The sequence below is a fragment of the Mus caroli genome, unplaced genomic scaffold, assembly GCF_978045245.1.
Source record: "Mus caroli unplaced genomic scaffold, Mus_caroli_1 scaffold_8, whole genome shotgun sequence".
Lineage (NCBI taxonomy): Eukaryota > Metazoa > Chordata > Mammalia > Rodentia > Muridae > Mus > Mus caroli.
This window is the reverse complement of record NW_028227263.1, coordinates 35395354-35416039: the sequence shown is the minus strand read 5'-3', so window position 1 is coordinate 35416039 and position 20686 is coordinate 35395354. Positions and strand designations below refer to the sequence as shown.

The following is a 20686-nucleotide window of genomic DNA, read 5'->3' as shown; positions in this document are numbered from 1 at the left end:
GACCTACGGCCATCAAAAGTGACAAGACCATGAAGAAGGTGAAGGGACTGATCCATACTGAGAGACTAAAAAGATAATGAAACGCTGCAGCACTTAACTGTATTACTTTCACCAACTATGAAATTAATAGCATGATCAACAAAACCCAAATTAAGTAAAATACTGGGTCAGCATGAATTTCCTATTTTGTAAAGAATTATTTATCTATTTTATGTATGTGAGTACACTGTAGCTGTCTTCAGACACACCAGAAGAGGGTATCAGAGCCCTTTACAGATGGTTGTGAGCCACTATGTGGTTGCTGGGAATTGAACTCAGGACCTCTGAAGAGCAGCCAGGGCTCTTAACCTCTGGGCCATCTCTCCAGTCCTGAATTTCCTATTTTGACAACTGCACTGCCATTGTGTAGACCAATGTTCCTGTTTGTATAAAATTCACGATAAACCATTCTGAGTGAAGGAGCATAAGGGCAGCAGCTTCCTCTCAAAATGTCAGAAAAATAAAATAAAACAACAATAATTATGTATCATACTTACAACTTTTTCAAGTTTGTTACTGTTTCAAAATTGTTGTGGGTGTGGGAGGAGGGCAAATATCTGTGAGTTCAAGGCCAGCCTGGTCTACATAGGAATTCCAGGACAGTCAGGGCTCTGTAGAGAAACCCTGTCTCAGAAAAAAAAAAAAAAAAGATAAAATAAAATTATTGTGGGTGAAGAACAATGTAACTAAAAATGGAACAAGGTGAAAAACAAAACTGATTCTGCACACTGGCAATCTTAGCAGACTGACAGACTATGTCACCTTGGTAAGAGACTGAAAATTTTCTAAGAAAGGACAGGGCATTTTGGAGCAGCCAGAAGATTCTCCAAATACAGCCCAACGTCTTCTCCTTTTATTTATTGTGTATCTTCATGGTGGGAGTGGGCATGCATGCCAGGGCACACCCAGGAAGGTCAGAGGACAACTCTGGGCAATCAGTTCTTGCCTGGCACCTTTTCATGGCTCAGGTCTCCAGGCTTGCCCAGCAAGAGCCTGCTTCTCTTAATTGACCTCAATTAGGTAGTGGTGAGAAAAGAATGTGAAGGCTCCCATCTCTGAAATAAATCCTTAGGGATAAATAATAAAAAGAGGTGGGCAGAACAATGGTATGCTGGTGCTACCAACGACTAACATCAGCAAAGCACAACCTAAGCACCTCGGGGACATGGAAGGGGATGGAGCGCTGGTCTCTAAAATCCCTTGCAAGTGCGAGACTGGAGCTTCCCCTGCTCTACAATAACCTTATTAGCACATCCCGCTTATCTATAAACAGCAACACAAAGAGATACAATTACGAAAATAAACGTGCATGAACCCTGTACACTTCTGGTTGTGCTAGTCCACCCAAGTGTAAAAAGCAACCTATCTGCCAAACTGTTCCTTGTGAAAAATTCTCGGACGAAAAAAAAAAAGAGAACAATCAAAACACGTGAGAGCTAAGTGAGAGAGAGCACCTGCAGTGGTCGCCCGGCTCTCTACTTAGCAGAGTCCTTTCATTCCGGAATGCCGACACATACGTCCTGAAACAATTTTCCTAGAAATGTTTCTAAGTGCTCGGATCCTTTGGCCTATCCAAGTACCGGCGTTCGGCCGGGATGTCCAACCTCCCCCTCCCCCCACACACACCCCGGGCCGGCGGGAGGCAGCGCTGGACTCTCGGCACTTCCTTTCCGGGAGGACTGCCCCCAGCGTCACTCCTATTCAGGATGCAGGACACGGTGTATCCCTAGGAGCCTCGTACAGTGTGCTCCCGCCCTCCCAACTCCACCGGCACGAGGGCGCGGTCCCGGGTGCCAGCCGCCTCCGCAGAAGCGCGTGGCGGCGCGCGGGCAGGCTCGCCACGGGTCCGGCCCGCCAGTCCCCGGCCGCACCGCCGCGGCCTAGCCCCGCCACCGCCGCCCGACGGTTCCCTCACACACGCCCACCGCAGCCAGGCTCGGCCGCGCCGCGAAGGCCGACACCAGTCGACCCGCAGCTCCTCCACCGCGGGACCCGGCCCTCCCGCCTCCCCGCCTCCCAGCCGCGACGCCCGGCCCCGCCGAGCCCACTGGACGGCTGCCGGGGGCGGAGGCGAAGCCCGGGGGCGGCGCCCGCCCCACACCCTTACCTGGCTTCTCGTGGTCGTAGCCTACCACAATGAAGTAGTCGGCCAGCCGGGCCATGACCGCCGCCGCCGCGCCCGGGAAGCGGGTTCCCGTCGCCGCCCTCGCCGCCGCCGCCGCCCACCCGGCCCGGGCGAGCTCAGCATTTTCCCTTCGGCGGCTGTAGCGGTAGCAGCGGCGCTTCAGCCATGTTTGACAACCGAGGCGCTCACTGCGCCTGCGCCGCGCCTCGCGCCCGCCCCTCCCCCGCCCCACCCGAGAGGGCTCGACGACCCGGTGCCCGGCGTCCGCGAACCCACGCGGCGCCCGGAGGCCGCTCGGACACGCGGCTCGCGAGGTGGGCGGCCCGGCGCGGCCTGGCCACGCGCCGCCACCGAGGCCCGGCGCTTAGAGGCCCAGCTGCTGCCTCAACGCCCCCCACCCCCGCCCGGTTCTTTATTTTCCTGGAGCAGGGGTCCTTCCTTCCGCCATCTCCCTTTTGCAGTTGGGGGAAAAGGGGATGGAGGGGTGCGGGGTCACTTGGAAAGTTTGTTCTTTGCTGCTGCTTGCTGCCACCGGCAGCACGGATGAAATTCTCCCGCCCTCGGCTGGAAGCTTGGAATTTGCACCGCCAAGGCTTTTTGCTGCACGTTTCCTGTTTATGTTGTGCAGATGGGAATTTTAGAAACATGCCACCGAGCAGGCTGGGGAGGAAAAGACTTGCGCAATCTTCAGAGGCGCCTCTGGTTTCAGGGCTGCCTGGGCTGGGGGCGGTCAGCTTGGGCTTTCCTCTGAGTGCTCCAGGGAGTTATTCCACCTAGGAACAGGGGCATCCCCGGGATCCTCCTAAAATGGGCCGGTCTCTCCCCGGGGAGCCCCGCCCGCCTGACTTTCACTGCCTTTTTCACTGTCTCAGGACTTTTCAGACTGAAGCAGGTGTTAACTTCAAGTTGCTCTACTGCAAACACTCCTCAGAATGAATTCATAGGGCTCTTTGTCCAGTCTAGACTAGAGCATTCAAGTCGATTGCGTTTTTAAGAAATATCTCCTACCGATGTTTTCTAATTTGGTTGGCACACTTGGATGAGTTTACTTTGTCACTTTTTTTTAAAAAAACTTTGTTACTTCTTAATGATCATGAAATTTTAGTAGTAGTGTATGTATTTGAACTATGAAGTTTTCAGAACCTGTGGTTTAGAAGTGATCGTGAAGCCATCGTTCACTGAGGGTTTGATCCTTCTATAGATTGTACGTAGTAGGTTCTAACGTGCCTAGTGCAACACACGCCCTCTGCCAAAGACCAGTAGAAAGCTAGTGCCTGGAGCTGTGAACTCAGAGTCCAAAGGGTCATAGTCTCAGCTGCTCTGACTAGTTCTCTCTTCTGGGCCAGCGTTCCCCTTTCCCGCTTCCGCGTTGGAAATTGAACTTAGGGCCTCTTACATGCTGGGCCAGCCTGCTACCGTTAAGCTATATCGACAGCAAAAGGCCAGACCTTTCAGCACGTGTCTGAGAGGGTTGGGCTATGCTAGAAGAATTGAAAGGGAAGGGGTACTTTAACTCGGGACCTCCTTTGTAATCAGCTTCTAGTCAGAAGGAATCGGCATACCTGCAGTGATGAAAACTAGGTTAGCTTTCAAAATAATGAAAGCAAACAAAACAACCTGCCACACCTCATAGAGAAACTTTCCCGGTAACTTCCCTGGGAGCTCTTCCTCCACTTTTTCAGTAAAGAGTAATCGCACTTCCTCTACAGGCTGCCATTCCACTGCTTAACAGCCATGGTAGAAAGTCCTTCCCTATTCTGTCAGCGGTGTCCTCCTGGAACTGCCTTGATTACAGCTGGTAGGGTAGGGGATGGATTCCATATAAATTATTATTGTGGGGATTTGTTCCCTCAATTTTACTTTTTTTTTTTTTTTTTTAATTTGGGATAAGGTCTGGAAAGATGATTCGGCAGTTGAGAGACCTGTGCTGCCTGCCCTTCCAGGGGACCAGATTTGATTCCCAACATCCACAGGGACAGTTCACAACCATGTGTGACTCCATTTGCACAGGATCCCATACCCTCTTCTGGCTTCCTCCAGCAGCAGGCATGCATGTGGCACACAAACATCCAAGCATCCATACACATAAAATATTAAAAATATTTAATACCTTGTGGACAATGACCACATCTGTCTAGTTTCAAACATTTTCTTCACCCAAAATCCATTAAACAGACATAACTATTTGTCTCCCTAGGTCCTGGCTATAACCCCATTACTTTCGGATTCTATAAGTTTGCCCATTGTAGATACTTCCTATAACTTGAATTATAAAGTATATGCCATTTTGTGTCTAAGAATCCTGTTTGCTTTATTGTTTTCTTGTTCCAACCCTACTTTATTGTCAGTACTGCCTAGTATTACATTGGAGCATAAGTCCTACATTCCCCTTACTGCTAAATAACCCTCCACTGTCTGTGTGACCCATGTTTTACCTATCCACTGGTAGGTTGGGGCATTGTTTCTACTTTATGGGTACTGGCACTATGACCATGTATAGAAAGTATGTGAATGTCAATTTGCAATTCCATTGGTAAATATCCTTAGGAACAGCACTACTGGACAGTACTGAATTACATGTGCTAATTCTCTGTTTAATTTTGAGGAACCACCAACTGTTTTCCACAATGGCTTTGTGATCTTACCTCTCAGCACTGATCAAGGATTTTAACTTTATATCTTTGTCAACACTTGTTTTCCTGTTTTGTTTTTTTTTAATATTATAAACATCTTAATAGGTACGGATTATTTGTTTGTTTGGGGTGTTGTTTGTTGTTTTGTTTTGTTTTTTGTTTGTTTGCTTGCTTGCTTTTTGAGGCAGGGTTTCTCTGTGTAGCCCTGGCTGTCCTGGATCTCACTCTGTAGACCAGGCTGACCTCAGACTCAGAGATCTGTCTGCCTCACACTCATGAGTACTAGGATTAAAGGTGTGTGTGTGCCATCACTACTTGGAAAAATAGGTATGAATTATTAACCCTTGTTGTTGCTCTTGAGACAAGGTCTCACTAGAGACCTCACTAATCTGTGACCTAGATTGATTGCCCTTGAACTCTAGGTCCTCCTGCCTAACTCCCACCCCCCAGTACTGGGGTTAGCAGCATGGGATTAACCACCAGGCCTAGATGGGTGAATGTCTTCCTGTCCTCTTGATTTTTATTTCTTTAGTGACTCATGATGTTGAGCATATTTTCCTGTGTACATCAGCCATTTCAGACTCTTCTTTGGAGAAATGTCTATTCAAGTCCTTTGCCTAACCACACCCTCACCTCACCCTACTGAGGGTCTAACCCTTGGCTTCCCCAATGCTAGGCAAGCTCTGTTCTTTTGAGCCACGACCCAGGCCCAGCCCTATTTGGTTTTGTTGTGTTTGTATACTCGAAGGGTGAGATCCCTATCAAATGTAATTCTACAGATATTCTGAAGGCCGTCATGTCATAGCCTTGATCTTGTTGTTTGGCTTTCGAAAGTATTCAACTTTGATAAAGTCCAAACTTTTTCATTGGTTTTCTATGACTTTTGTGTCATATCTAAGAATCCATTATTGAATTTAAGATCATGAAGTTCTACTTCTATGTAAGCAATCCACAATTATAGCTCTTATATTTGGGCCTTTGATTCATTTTGATATGACTTTGTAATGGTAGGGTTCCTATTTTACCCTTTTTTTAGATCTATGTTTAGTGTGTGTATCTGTGTGTGTGTGTGTCTGTGTGTGTGTCTCTGTGTCTCTCTGTGTATGAACATATGTATATGTGTGCCTATGCTGACCAGAAGAGGGTGTCAGAGCTACCCAGCATGGCTTCTGGGAACTGACCTAGTTCCCTGGATGAAAATCAAGTTCTTCTAACCACTGAGCCAGATCCCCAGCCCCCATTTACTTTTTTTCTTTTTAAATGTGTGTTGTTTAAATTCCATTTGCAAATATTGGTGGTTTTGTTCTGACAACAGGCATAAAACCTGAGGTATCACTGTTCCTTCTACAAAGCTACATTCTCACCCTGCAAGTTTAATCCTTTTTTTTTTTTTATCAAAGTTTTTTTCCAAACCTAGAATCAAGCACTACCTTCCCAGGTATATTAATTCAATTAAGGTTGTGGCTGGGCAGTATTGGCGCACACCTTTAATCCCAGCACTTGGGAGGCAGAAGCAGGCAGATTTCTGAGTTCGAGGCCAACCTGGTCTACAGAGTGAGTTCCAGGACAGCCAGGGCTACACAGAAAAAAACCTGCCTTGAAAAACAAACAAACAGATAAACAAACAAAGGTCTTAGGTAGACTGGTGGACACTTAAATGGCTGTTTTGTAAATGAGGTTCCCCCACCCCATCCGGAGGTAAAAGCCTGAAGATGCTATGTGTTTATCCACACGTGAACGTGTTCCTATCCACACGTGAACATGTTCCTATCCACACGTGAACACAGTTAGCAGTCACTGAAGCTACTTAGCTTTCTCACCCAACAGCTGCCAGGCTGCTGAAACTGATAAGCCCGGACAAGGCAGCAGCGTGATTGCTGCGGTTGGCTGAAGGCCATCCCATCCCCTAAGATAACTACCACCACCTTTCACTACCAAGAGAGAGAGCAAAGCAAGCCCAGATTTGTTTGGCTGAAGGCTGGGAGCTGCAAGGGTGGAAGAGGCAGAGCTGTGAGACAGATGACAGTCTCACACTTTGCCTTAGAGGACAAAATGGAGCCGATTACAAGTGAGGAAGATTTCTCACCCTGGTACACCTCCAGTGGGTTGTGGTGGGGGTGAGTGGTTTAACTGTACAGTCATTTCAAGTGCTTCCGGTGGTTAGCCACTACAGTTCAGGGAGGCAGTATGAAAGTTGAATTTGACCATATGTCCTTGCAGGCACGACCAGGGGCCCCTTCAAATTGCCTCTAGTAACCCATAACAAAAGGAGACTGAGAGCTGCAGCGAGCAGAGGAAAATTCCCTGATCCATTGCCACATCTCTAACCACGCAGTTGCCTCAGCAAGAGTCTTAATGACTGCTAGCCTTGATACCAGTCAGTCTTTCTCAGCCTCATGTTCAGTTCATCATTCAGTCTTCCTGCTCCTCCTTCCACGTATCCACCTCACCCGCACACCATTGTCATCTCCCATCTTGATAGGTATAATATCATCCTTACCTGGTTCTCTGTTCACTGAGTCCATGTGTGTAAAATATATATGGAAAACACACACACACACACATATATATATATATATATAATGTTTTTAAAAAGATCAGGTTTCAGCCGGGCGTGGTGGCGCACGCCTTTAATCCCAGCACTTGGGAGGCAGAGGCAGGCGGATTTCTGAGTTCGAGGCCAGCCTGGTCTACAAAGTGAGTGCCAGGACAGCCAGGGCTACACAGAGAAACCCTGTCTCGGAAAAAAAAAAAAAAATCAGGTTTCGTGTATCCCAGGCTAGCCTCAAACTTGCCAAGCACTCAGCAATGACCTTGAACCTCTGATCCTCTTGGTTATCCCTCTTTGGTGGGATTACAGGTGTGAACTAAACTCAAGGTCTCATGTATATAAGGCAAGCACTTTAGCAACTGAGCTACATCCCAAGCCCCTATATATAAAACCTAAAGGTAAAAGCAGGCTATTGACCCTGTCTTAAAATTAAATTTGTGTACTAAGCCCACTGTTTTCACTTTGAACTATGTTTGGGGTGCAGGGAAGAGAAGTTCAGAGATGGCTGACGGAGTGTGCCCTAGCGCATTGAATCTTGACCTTCATTGGGAGTACCCGTGACTGCAGTGGCTGCAGTATAAATAGGTACTGTGAGGTTTTACAGGCTGCTTTTACTTAGATTGCATGTTTGCTAAACAAGCCTTGGCTACATAATTTCTCAGAGTCCAGTGCAAAACGAAAGTGAAGGACTTTCAAAAGTTAAGACTTTGAAAAAGAGCTTCAGGGGGAAATTAAAAGAAGGGCAGGCTCTTCTGAGTACAGACAGTCCCATGAACCTGGGCAGGGTGCCTTTCCACAAAGCTGGCTGTGTTGGTGCAGTGTGTGCGCACACCGGAGGAGGGTGGGGGTTGTGGACCGTGAGGAGGTCAGGTGCACACTAATGTATCCCAGGGGCTACCATCCTCTTCCCTTCCTGTTCTCTAGCCCATCCACCACATTCACTGTCAAGTTGATATTCCACTTTTGCGGCTGGTATTTTGGAGCTGATGATAGGACCCAGAGCCTTGTGCATTTCAGTGCATGCTGTGCCTCTGAGCTGCAGCCGTCAAATAACCTTTGGTGGTGGTTGTCATTATTCTTGAGATGATCTCACTGTTTAGCCCAAGCTCACAATCCTCCTACCTCAATCTCCTGAGTGTCAGAATTACAGGAGTGTATGATCATGCCCAACATTCAAAACTATCTTTTAAATTTTTGTTTGTAAAATGGATTCTTTTTTTAAATTTCTGAAATCTTATTATTAGTTTTTCAGGACAAAAGGATCTTTGGGATAAGTATGTATCAAATCATTTCTCCCGTTTTCAAACTCCCTGTCTTAGTTACCTTTTTTTTTTTTTTTTTAATTTATTTATTATATGTAAGTACACTGTAGCTGTCTTCAGACACTCCAGAAGAGGGCGCCAGATCTTGTTACGGATGGTTGTGAGCCACCATGTGGTTGCTGGGATTAGAACTCTGGACCTTCGGAAGAGCAGTCGGGTGCTCTTACCCACTGAGCCATCTCACCAGCCCCTTAGTTACCTTTTATCACTGTGCTAAGATATCATGACCAAGGCAACGTATAGAAATCACAGTTGCTTGGGTAGCTGGAGTTTGAGAGGGAAAGCCCATGACCACGATGGCAGGGGCCACGGCAGCAGGCGGGCAGGCAGGCAGGCACAGCACTACAGCACTAGCTGAGAGCTTACATTCTGATCTACAAGCAGGAGGCAAAAAGCTAACTGGGAATGGTGTGGGCTTTTAAAACCTCAAAGCTCACCCATAGTGACACAGGCATCTTCTTCCACAAGGCCACACCTCCTAATTTTTCAAAGCAGTCTCACCAAGTGGGGACTCAGTTTACAAACATATGAGCCTATGGGCGTCATTTTCATTCTATACCTACACTTGTCCATAGCTCTCAGAGTCCCAGTGCATCCCAGGTACCGGATTCTTGTGGGGGATGGTGGGTTTTGAGACAGGGTTTCAGTTTCATCTTGTTGAATTCTTGACCTTCCAAATGTTCCATCTACAGACATGTGTTGCCACACTTCCTTTATGACCTCTGTTTAAAAAAAAAAAAAAAAGGTTTATTTATTTCTGTCTTTCTGTATATGAATGATATGAGTGTTTTACTTGAGTGTATATAAGAGCACCATATGTGTGGTTTATACCCCAGGATGTCATAAGGAGACAGATGACCTGGAACAGAAGCTCAGAAGATTGTCAGCCACCATGGACAAGCTAGGAACTGACCCCAGGTCCTCTCTAAAATGCATGAACTGAGCCATCTCTTCAGCACCTCTGCTTAATCTCTTTTTATTCCTCTCTTCTTCCCTAGTATAATCCAGACAATTCACCTCTTTTCACTTTCTCTACTGAACTGAAATGTTCTCACCCCTGGGCTATTGCTTACGTATGTACTTCCTTCCATCTGGGTAGGGGGGGCCGCGGTTAGGTCCCTCTTGCTTTTCTTTAGGTGACTCAGTGGGATTTATATTGATGTATTCATTTTTATGCATGGTCTATATGTTTGTTTATGGTGGATTACTCGCAAGACTGTAAGCTTAGAGAGAGAAAGAATTGCTTGCATGTATCGCTACTGTGTGTTCAAGACTCAGCACAGTATTGGGTACCTAATTCACAAACAGTTCCCATCTAGGAAAGGGCAAATAGCCTTTTAAGCATTGCATGCCTTTAACAAGGTCTTCACAATCTGATAGCAATACAGAATTCCCACCTAGAGGATAGGAGGTGGTGGCATTTTATTTGCAAATCCCAATCATTGTCCCATCTGTAATAAATTTCTCCTGGAGTCTGTTTATCTCGTTCTGTTCCTGAGGTTAGTAGGCTAGCCTTCTCTAGCCTGTGTTAGTAGGATAGCCTTCTCTATGCCTGTTGCCTTGTCTGTATTCTCTTGCAATTATCCCATAACAAGTTACTTTCTTTAAAGTTTAGTGACGTTTAGCGTCTGGCCCTATCATGTGCAAAGGCTATCTCTATTTGCCTGTTTTGTACAGAAGTTAGGAATACAGATTGGTGGTAGAGCATTTGCTTCACATACATGGAGTAAAGGAGGAGGAGGAAGAGGAGGAGGAGGAGGAAGAGAAGCAAACGCATTACTTTTCTTTATGATCTGCCTTAGAGACAGGGGATACTAAGCTTCCTGTTTCTGCCACTGCACATGAGAGAGAAATTACAGACAGAGTTATTATGTGGTGTTAGTTTTTAACCTGGTCCATCTTCTGATATTCATTGTTTACCCACTTTATACTTAGTTGGTTTTATGTGCACATTCATTTTCTGGAAAGAATCTATATTTTCATTAGGTCCTATGAGAAGTCAGATTCCTGGAAAATGCCCTGGGCTTTGCATCCTGCCTTACTTATTCCTAGGAGACCAAGTCTGCAAAGCTGATTGTGTCTTCTTTGTAAACCACTTGGTATTATGACTTTAGGATGCAACTTGAACCTTGTTTTCAAGAGAATGTTGTAAACAAGCCCTAAGCTCAACAGGCATTTGTGCCTCATGAATAAAAGTGCATCATAAAATTTCCTGTCTGAAAAGAGGCATCTGAGAACACTGTGCAGTGCACTCAGTTGCTCTTGTGTTACTCACTAACGTCATTAGTATTATTTATTGTTTCTCATTACTTTTCTAAAGACCTGAGTATAATGACCCTAGTGTTAGGGACTGTGTATATACTGTAATTAAAAAAAAAATAAAACCACAGTTTAAAACAAAACCTCCAAATATTGCAAAGAATTAAGTTCAGATTTAGGGCCTAAAAATAATTCAGTTGGAATGTGAGGAAGACATTGAAATGCCATTATTCAGCAAGCTTTTGAAATATATATATAGTGTATATATATGATTATATATATGAGGACAAGATGTACACACCAATACAACTTAAGAATTCTTGGGCACACACACACACACAGAGTGACTCTTCATTAACCAGGATTGTCTTTCTGTTTTCTTGCCAGAAAGGTTTTAAACATCTTTCAAACATCTTTCTTTCTTTCTTTCTTTCTTTCTTTCTTTCTTTCTTTCTTTCTTTCTTTCTTTCTTCCTTCCTTCCTTCCTTCCTTCCTCCTTTCTTTTTCTTTCTTTCTTTCTTTCCTTTCTTTCTTTCTTTCTTTCTTTCTTTCTTCCTTCCTTCCTTCCTTCCTCCTTTCTTTCTTTTTCTTCCTTTCTTTTCTTTCTTTCTTTCTTTCTTTCTTTCTTTCTTTCTTCCTCCCTCCCTTCCTTCCTCCTTTCTCTTTCTTTCTTTCTTTCTTTCTTTCTTTCTTTCTTTCTTCCTTCCTTCCTTCCTCCTTTCTTTCTTCCTTCCTTCCTTCCTTCTTTCTTTCTCTTTCTTTCTTTCTTTCTTTCTTTCTTTCTTTCTTTCTCTTTCTTTCTTTCTTTCCTTCCTTCCTTCCTTCCTTCCTTCCTTCCTTCCTTCCTTCCTTCGTTCCTTTTTTTAATCCCAACAATTCTTAAATTTTATTTATTATTACTTTTTCTTACTTATTCACTTTACGGTCTGCTCACTGTCCCCCCTCCAGGTCATCCCCTCCTATAATCCTTCCCCCACCTTCCTTCCCTTCTCCTCTGAGTGGGTAGGAACCCCTCTGGGTATCACCCCACCCAGGCATATCAAGTCTTTGTGAGACTAGACACATCATCTCCTTCTGAGGCCAGACAAGGCAGCCCAGCTAGTAGAACATATCCCACATACAGGCAACAGCTTTTGGGATGGTCCCCACTCCAGTTGTTTGGGATCCACATGAAGGCCAAGCTGCCCATCTGTTACATATGTGAGGGGAGACCTGGATCCAGTCCATGTATGCTCTTTTGTTGATGATTCAGACTCTGAGAGCTCCAAGGGTTTTCAGGTTAGATGATTCTGTTGGTCTTTCTGTGGAGTTCCTATCCCCTTAGGGGCCACAATCCTTCCTCCTATTCTTCCATAAGAGTCTCCAAGCTCCATCCACTGTTTGGCTGTGGGTGTCTGCAACTGTCTGAGTCAGCAGCTGGGTGGAGCCTCTCAGAAACAGCCACGCTAGACTCCCGTCTGCAAGTAAAACAGGGTAACATTATTAGTGCAAGGGATTGGTGCTTGTCCACAGGATGGGTCTAAAGATGGCCAGTTATTGGTTGGCCATCCCTCGGTCTCTGCTCCATCCCCTGTCCTTTTAGACAGGATAAATTTGGGGTCAAAAGTTTTGTGGTGGAATGCTGTCCCTATCCCTCCATTGGGGTTCCTACCTGGCCACAGGAGGTGGCCTCCCTCTTCAGGTTTCATGTCCCCAATGCTGTAAGTCACAGCTAAGGTCACCCGCATTGATTCTTGGGTGTCTCCCTTCTCCCAGGTCTCTGTCTCTTCCTGGAGATGTCCTCCACTTCCCACCCCTGTCAGCTGCAGACTTCCTTTCATTTTCATGGCCATCTGGCCATCCCCCTGCCCCTCCCCACACTTGATCCTGAATCCCCCCCCCCCATTCCCTCTCTATCTCCTCTCCCACCCAGCTCCCTCCCTCCATCTGCCTTCCTTCCTTTCTCATTCAATGTGAATTTATAATCACTGAACTTGAATGGGCGCAAAAGCATCGTGGAAAGAACCCCTGCTGCCTTGTTTCTAGACCTTGAATCCAAAATTTGTTCTAGTGATCTCCTTTCCTCCTGTCCTGGTGATTAAGCAAGGCCACTCATTTTCACAGGAAGGGTGAAGTACATACCCAGACATGGTGAATTCCTCATCTATTTCCCCGTTTACGCCCTTTAGCACTTTGGGGAGCACATTGGCAGAGGTTCCCCACCCACGCAAACCACAATCATACACATGCTTTCTAAGATTTTTCTAACCACGTTCTCCAAGTTGCCAGTCTGAGATCTCACCTAAAAAAAGAATTGGCTTGGTTCTCAGGCAACAATCTCTTAAGTGCCACCACGGCGAAGAGCACCCAGTCTGATAAGGCGCGTGCCAAGGCTCTCAGGTGGGGATTCTTGGCACAGCACCTTTTACTGGCGCCACACAGGAGCTCGGTGGAGCCAAAGCCAGGGAGTCCCTCCTTCAACCTTTGGGTTCTGTTGGCTTCCTTGTTGAAGCCACCTATGGCTTAAAAAGAATTTTGAGGGATTTGGGGTATAGCTCAGTTGATTAGAGGTGAAACAGAAAGATCAAAAGTTCAAGGTCATCTTCTAGCCAGTTAGTTTTAGGCCAGCCTGGCTACAGGGGACCCTATCTTAATAACAACAACAACAATAATAATAATAATAAAGTGTCGGCTAAGAACATATTTGGCGATCCTGTCCCAAGCTAGAGCTAACCTCAGGTCACTGAGTTTCCTCAAAGAGGAAGCGAGGAGGCAACGAGGTCCAGCCCAGGCGGCAGGATTTTCTTCAGACAGACCTCCCCACCCCCAAGGCTGGTAGAGACTAGAGCCAAGGAGTCCAGCTCACGAGACTTGCCCTGTCTGCAGGCCAATGCTGGGCTGCCCTTGACTTGGACAGACTGGGCCAGGGAAATGAAAGTAAAACCTGATGTGGTCCGGGCCACAAGTTGGCAACTGGTATGTCGCATCTTCAAAGAGACTGACAGCCGCGCGGTGTCAACCGACAATCCGGGGATGAAATGAAAGGAAGGGTACAGAAAGGGACAGAAGCGAGAAAAAACTATGGTCAAGTTCTAGGGTTCCTGGGAACCCACGCAGCGCTCTGTCTTACCTGTGCTGCTTGGTGCAGACAGGCTAGCCACTGGCCAGGGCTGCTGCGGTGACTGTCCCACGGCCCAGAAGGCCCTAAGGCGGGCCAGTTCGCCTAACTGCAGGCCTTTCAACATCCGTGTCCCAAGCCCCTACCAGAAGCAGAACCTGGGAATCTGTCCCCTGCCCAAGGGGGAACTCAGTTTTGCAGTTTTAGGAGGATAAGTAATCTCGGCGCGGCCATTTCTCCCCCAGGTGCAATGTCCTTGGCTGTCTGGAGGGTGACAAGCGGGCTGAACCAGCAGTGCTCAGCACAGTCTGCACTGTGAGCAAGGTCCGCGAGCCAGGAATGCCTAGCCGGTCTAACACTTAAAGGCAGATAAGGTAGGACGCTGGGAGATCTGCCGAGGTCGCCAGGAAGAGGACGTGAGTTGTCTGTGTCCACATCACCAGGGCTGGGGGCTAGGAGATGGCTGTAGGTCATGTCTTTAGCTTCGGGACCTTCCGGGAGACCTGCATGCAGAGCTACGCCTGTCGCCCAGTTTGGCCCTAGAAGGGAAGAAAGTGAACTCAAGGATCTGTGAAGAGCACCAGCCCGAGGCAAACGTGTTCGAACTGATTCATCGTGAATTAGCACATATCTCTGGGCTAGGCCGGGGCCGGCATTCCCCCCCTCCCCCCACCTGATGAAAATGGTGACCCCAGTTAGAAAACCAAGCCGCTGTGCCCCAGTCTTTTGAGTTCAGACTCTACAGCTTCCCAACCTTTAGTGTGACTGGGCAATATACTTACTCTCTCCGCACTTCACTTTAATTCAAGAGAACACCAGCTCAGGAGTGTAGAGATCAAAAGCGACTGGGATCTGGCTGGGATTTGTCAACTGTAAAGTGATTAACATATGTGAGGCATTCGTGTGCTCCCAGCCAGTCAATCCTCACGTTTATAATGGATGAATGAAGGCAGTCAGGCCGACTCGCAGGTCATAGCCTTATAAGGGATAATAGTATCACAAGGAAGAAAACAAAACTATCTCTCTCCCTAATTTTGGCTATTCCTGTATTTCCAAATAGGAATGTGAGTTCTGAATCTTGAGATAACTACCCTCTCCAAACCCCAATTTCCAATTCAGCTGTTCCCAGTTCTGCCCGTATTACGAAATCCGTACTGGCTAGTCTATCGAGAAACCCCTCAGTCCCAGTCACTGGAGACTGAGCCTTTCCCTTCCAGGTGTACCCTGCCGGCACAGATGGGGGTCGAGGCTCAGTCAGGTGCTAAGCCGGCAGGGGGCGCGGTCCATTTGAGGTCACAGCTCCCCAAGTTTTGGTTATCCATGTGTCCCACCCGTCTCCCGGTTCTTGTAGCACTGTCCAGGAAGCTCAGATCAGCACTCTGGGTTGTAGACATTATGGGCAAACGATTCCCTCAACCCGAGTTGTTCTGGTTCCCCTTCCCTTCTCACTGTTTGAACTCTATGCTGGGAAATTAGGGCAAGGGAAGTCCTGCTCCAGTCTAATCGCTCAGAGTGGATCTCTGAGACGCCTGGCCACAGGGGACCTCTTACCCCTACCCCCATACCCACAGGCAAGCTGCAGGGCAGGTCTGGTTTTAGAAGCAAGCGCGCTGGAGAGGGAGGACTCCAGGGCAAATCTGACCACGCCCACCGTCCGCCCCTGAGCGCTTATAAGACGCTGGAGCTGGTGCTCACAAGTCAGTGGTTTCTTGGTGACACTAGACAGAGCAACTCCAGCGTTACCGATCCCGCTCCTGGTTTCTCGGCTTCTCATCGCAGTCAATCTTGGACTTTGGGGTTTTGCTACTGTCAGAAGGACTTCTTTCTGCTTCAAGTGCTTGACAACGCACCCCTTCACCAGGTAGGAACCGCTGGCCTCCAACATGTTAGGGAGGGGGACGGCTTTGCCAAAGCCCCAAAACTTGCAGCGCTGGACAAGGGGGAACAACCCACTTTAGGGTATCCACTGTAGAGAACACCTCATATCCCAGGTCTAGCTCATGCGCAGGGCTGGAGCTCTTCTGAGATCCCCCTCCTCCTTGGGCTGAGATCCTGGGACTTTAGTTGGAAACCTCTGGAAGCCTGGCACTTCGCAATGGCTTCCTTTGCCTTGCTTGTCACCCACCCGGCCAGCGCAAAAATCTTCGGTGTTTCTCTGCGCCAGGGGGGAGATAAGCAGCTGAGCCAGGAAGAGCGTTGCCAAGCGGCTCCCCGTCCTGCCGCCACCCTTCGCGTGCTGAGGGGATCGTGCTGCTGGCCCGGTTGCTCACACTCGGCGTCTTGTTCCTTTCCAGGGTATCAGAGCATCGCCACAGAATGAAGCTGGTTTCCATCACCCTGATGTTATTGGGTTCACTCGCTTTCCTAGGCGCGGACACCGCAGGGCCAGACACTCCCTCGCAGTTCCGAAAGAAGTGAGTTTGGGCCGTGCTTTCTTTCTTCACTTTGAATACCTGGCAATGAGTGAAAACTGAGAGATGGTCTGGAGGTGTTACAAAGGGAGTGGAGCTGGCTGGGACATCACTTGAACTTAGGCCAAACGCATCTGCTTGTGTTTTCTAGGTGGAATAAGTGGGCGCTAAGTCGTGGGAAGAGGGAACTACAAGCATCCAGCAGCTACCCTACCGGGCTCGCTGATGAGACCACAGTTCCTACCCAGACTCTTGATCCGTTCCTGGACGAGCAGAACACAACTGGCCCCCTACAAGCCAGGTAATTATGTTCTCTGCAGAGGATGTGCCCTCTCCACTACTCTGACCCCGGGGATTGTCCTGGCTGCACTGCAGCTGAGGCTCTGGCGGAGGGAACAGGTTCCAGGTCCCTCGGGTACTGCATGGCTCCGGTCCCAGGTGGTTGGGACCAAAGCCCCGGTTGATGAGGTGTCCTTCCTTCTTCGCAGCAATCAGAGCGAAGCCCGCATTCGTGTCAAACGCTACCGCCAGAGCATGAACCAGGGTTCCCGCAGCAATGGATGCCGCTTCGGGACCTGCACATTTCAGAAATTGGCCCACCAGATCTACCAGCTAACAGACAAAGACAAGGACGGCATGGCTCCCAGAAACAAGATCAGCCCTCAAGGCTATGGCCGCCGGCGCCGGCGTTCCCTGCTGGAGGTCCTCCGGTCCCGGACTGTGGAGTCCTCCCAGGAGCAGACACACACAGCCTCAGGCCCCTGGGCGCACATCTCCAGACTCTTTAGGATATAGGTGCGGGTGACAGCATTGAACAGTCGGGCGAGTATCCCGTTGGCGCCTGCGGAATCAGAGAACTTCGCACCGGGGCGGACTGAGACAATCCTGCAGAGATCTGCCTGGCTGCCCCTAGGGGAGGCAGAGGAACCCAAGATCAAGCCAGGCTCATACCAGAAACCGAGACTTACAGGCTGATACTCTCCGGGCAGGGGTCTGAGCCACTGCCTTGCCCGCTCATAAACTGGTTTCTCACGGGGCATAAGCCTCATTACTACTTGAACTTTCCAAAACCTAGCGAGGAACGTGCAATGCTTGTTGTCCAGCCAAAGGTAACTATAGTATTTAAGTTTGTTGCTGTCAAGGTTTTTTTTTTTTTTGTAACTTCAAATATATAGAGATATTTTTGTACGTTATATATTGTATTAAGGGCATTTTAAAGTGATTATATTGTCACCTTCCCCTATTTTAAGACGTGAATGTCTCAGCAAGGTGTAAGGTTGTTTGGTTCCGTGTGTGTGTGTGTGTGTGTGTGTGTGTGTGTGTAAGGTGGAGAGCGCCTGATTATCGCCTGTGGATGAAGAAAAAACATTGTGTTTCCTATAATCTATTTACATAAAATATGTGATCTGGGAAAAAGCAAACCAATAAACTGTCTCAATGCTGATTCATTCTCCGTTCATGCATTTGGGGAAGGATGGTGGTCTGGGCTTGGGTCGGCCTGGAAGTGCTGAGATTCTGTTTCTTGTTTTGGGGAGATTGAACTGCATTGTGGGTGCAAAGCAACCTCTCTATGCAGGGCTTACCTGTCTTGAGTTCTGTCATGGCTTGGTGTCCATGTGGATGCACAAAGCGCGTGTCCTGGGAGGGAGTCAAGAGTTCTCTGAGACACCCGAGTTCACCTCCTTGCATGGCAACCAGACCGGGTAGGGTAGGGTGAGCCCTAATAGGCGAGCCTGGGCTCCTTAAGTTGCGCAATATACTCCCAATTTTATAGGGTTGCTCACGGATCTGAGCTAAGGCGCTCTTTGGAGACTTAAACTGATATATAAGGCTTTGTAAGTAGAGAGTTTATGCTCCAACTGTGGGTGTTAAAAGCTACCGGGGAGGGGGGTAGGGAGACCCGCAAAACGTTCGCACAGCAGCTCTGGGAAACCCTCAGCTAGCAGCCCAAGTCTTCACAGGGCCCTGGCGTCCATAAGCGGGGCTGTAGCGCCCCCTGCTGGCCACCATGCGTGCTTCCCCCAAAGAGCGGTAGAGTAGTACGTGCGGTTTAATAAGTTCTTCTACGTGGGAGTCAGCACATAGTCTTAATGAAAGAGGAAAGAAAGGGGGGGAAAAGCAGTTTGCAGATGCCAACTGGGCTCCCCTCCCTCCGTCTTCTCCCCCCTTCCCCGACCTGCACGCGGGCTTGCTGTGCAGGGACAGTGACTCAGCGCCCACACGCTGCGCAGAGAGCAGCTGCTGGCCGGAGGCGGGCGGATGGACGTGCAGCCGGAACCGTGCGCCTCCGAGGGCCTGAGACCTTCATTGTTCGTCTCTCCTTCCAGTTCTCCTCTTCCTTCCTCTTTCCCAAGCCTTTTTCATGCTGCCTTCACTTCTATCTAGCCTTCTCTCCCTCTTTCCTTCCTCCGTGCGTTCAGTCACCTCCGTATCCGGTGAGGAATGCTAGACTCTAAGCTTGAAGGCCCAGAGCACAGGGACTATTAGATTAGGAAGCTAAGGTGACGCCATGTACCTGTCTAGCTAGGAGGCCCGGCCAATTGACTCACTCAGCCAATCCCTGAAGACCAATTATTATGCTTTCCTGAAAGTTTTGCTAGCCGTTTGGACATGCTGAATTGCCTGTACCTCCAGCTAGTTTAGGGTTTCTGGAAGCAGTTTGGTTTGGAGGATGGAAGTGTTTGGGGAGGGCATTTCAGGACCCAGACCGTGGGGCTAGATGTTTTCTTCCTTACAGAAGCCTATATACACAATGAAATGCACTGGTCCTGGGTCTGAGTCTACACACAACCTGCTTTCTTCTGAGGCTCCTGCTTCAGAAGAAAACCGCCTATAGCACATAGACTCGCCTCTGGCTGTAGGAAGTATCAGTCCCATCTAGTTCCATGTCCTATTTGATCTTAACAATTTCCTGGAGCGCCCAGCCCCAGTAGATCATAAATGCAGCACAGACCATCCCGGCCACAAGGACTTCTTGCTAAGTATTCACATGGAACTTTGCCAGGCACTGAAGAGGCACAGGGCATGCATGAAAGAGGAAATGATCAGAAGTTGCAACTGCTGTGTCCGTGGGTTGGGGGTTGGGGGGGGGGTCTGAAGGGGTTGCGGAAACTGCTAAGAGCAGAGACCACCTCGGCCTCACCGACAGGCTCAAAGCCACTCACTCGAGTTCTTTCTTTAAGCCAAGGTTTGTCCCCGTAGCCACAGAGTCCTCCAGCCAAAACCTTACTCTGGCAGAACTTCAACCTACCAGACAAAGCTGCCAAAGACAGGTTGGGCACCGGCTTAGGGGCAGCTGGGAACAGGCATCTAGCCTTCGTCTGAGGGAGTCTTATGACCTCAGGGAATTCAAGGCAAATAGAACTGTGGTGGTTCAGCCCGGAGAGGAACCAGACAGCTGCTTTGCTGGAGTCGTTCCTATTGCTAAACCTGTGACTTGAGACATTTCTGAGCAGACAGAGACCCTCTTATGACCAGCCTGTTAGAGCACTTGGGATTAACTAAAGGTCACCACAAAGCCTTGGGCCCTTCTCTGGAGGCTGTTCAACTGGCCTTCGGGATTTTTTTTTTTTTTTCATAAGGTGCTGAAGGTTATCGGGATAGGGCCTCCTGATGCCAAGAACACATCATTTATCAACGGTGTTGAGTCATTTTGTGAGCTGATTTGAACCTGTCCACAGCTAAGAAATAGTCACAGTTCTTTTTTTTTTTTTTTTTTAATCTGTAGCTACTGTTGCTGGCTGTGGGAATGGTATCACCCATTTATAATCAACCAAGGGTACCAGACGGTTTCTTCAAAGCTCAGCACCAACAGGTTGTCTGAACAGCTAAGGGTGGAAAGGAGAGATGGGGTGAGACAGAAACCAGTTCTTTTTTTAGTTCTTGCTTGGTGTCAACTATTCTTCTAGCCACTTTATATACCTTATCTCACCAAGTTCCTACAGTAGCTTTCTGAAGGAGGTGTTATTATCTCTATTACTAGATAAGGAAGCTGAACTTCAGAGACGTGAAGTAACCCAGGCAAGGTCACACAGTGAGTAGTGGAACGTGGCTATGCACCCAAGTGCTACAGGCTATTTCGATGCTATGAAGACATAGGGAGTAAAACGAGATCATTGTAACCTTTAGATTCTCAGGCCAGATGTCTCCGGATGTCCTCTAACTCTGAGGATGGCGTCAGTAGGTGATTTGCACCCACCTGTGATTCCGAGAGCTTTCCATGGGGGCTAGGAGGATGGGGAAGGGGAAT

At 48.1% G+C, this 20686-nt stretch overlaps 2 protein-coding genes and 1 long non-coding RNA gene across 11 annotated transcripts in view; 1 reads left to right on the top strand and 2 right to left on the bottom strand.

The window, feature by feature from the left end:
- The window catches only part of Sbf2 (SET binding factor 2), a 321747-nt gene extending 319389 nt beyond the window's left edge, over positions 1-2358 (bottom strand). For 4 of the 7 annotated variants that reach the window (XM_021166296.2, XM_029479590.2, XM_021166298.2 and 1 more), the window contains exon 1: positions 2147-2358. In XM_021166296.2, coding sequence (XP_021021955.1) covers positions 2147-2201 — 55 coding nt within the window. In that variant the 5' untranslated portion in view covers positions 2202-2358. The remainder of the gene's footprint in view (positions 1-2146) is intronic. The other 3 variants (XM_085841401.1, XM_021166300.3, XM_085841400.1) reach the window with 1 other exon arrangement.
- A 5146-nt stretch (positions 2359-7504) lies between these two features.
- LOC147002881 (uncharacterized) lies at positions 7505-14631 on the bottom strand. 2 transcript variants are annotated; one of them, XR_015047832.1, is made up of 4 exons: positions 14039-14631; positions 12051-12386; positions 8870-9392; positions 7505-8671 (listed from the first exon to the last, which is right to left on the bottom strand). It is a non-coding gene; the product is annotated as an uncharacterized LOC147002881 (long non-coding RNA). The 2 variants fall into 2 exon arrangements; XR_015047831.1 differs by lacking the exon at positions 7505-8671 and having other exon boundaries at positions 8753-9392.
- A 1067-nt stretch (positions 14632-15698) lies between these two features.
- Adm (adrenomedullin) overlaps positions 15699-20686 on the top strand; it is a 72200-nt gene continuing 67212 nt past the window's right edge. Inside the window, exons 1-4 of one of the 2 annotated variants that reach the window (XR_015047830.1) lie at positions 15699-15887; positions 16321-16440; positions 16589-16738; positions 16926-17546. Coding sequence is in view for 1 of the 2 variants with exons in the window: in XM_021168270.2 (XP_021023929.1) it covers positions 16343-16440; positions 16589-16738; positions 16926-17232 (555 nt within the window). In the remaining variant the exon portion in view is untranslated. Of the gene's footprint in view, positions 15888-16320; positions 16441-16588; positions 16739-16925; positions 17875-20686 lie in introns of those variants that run through there. The other variant, XM_021168270.2, reaches the window with a different exon arrangement.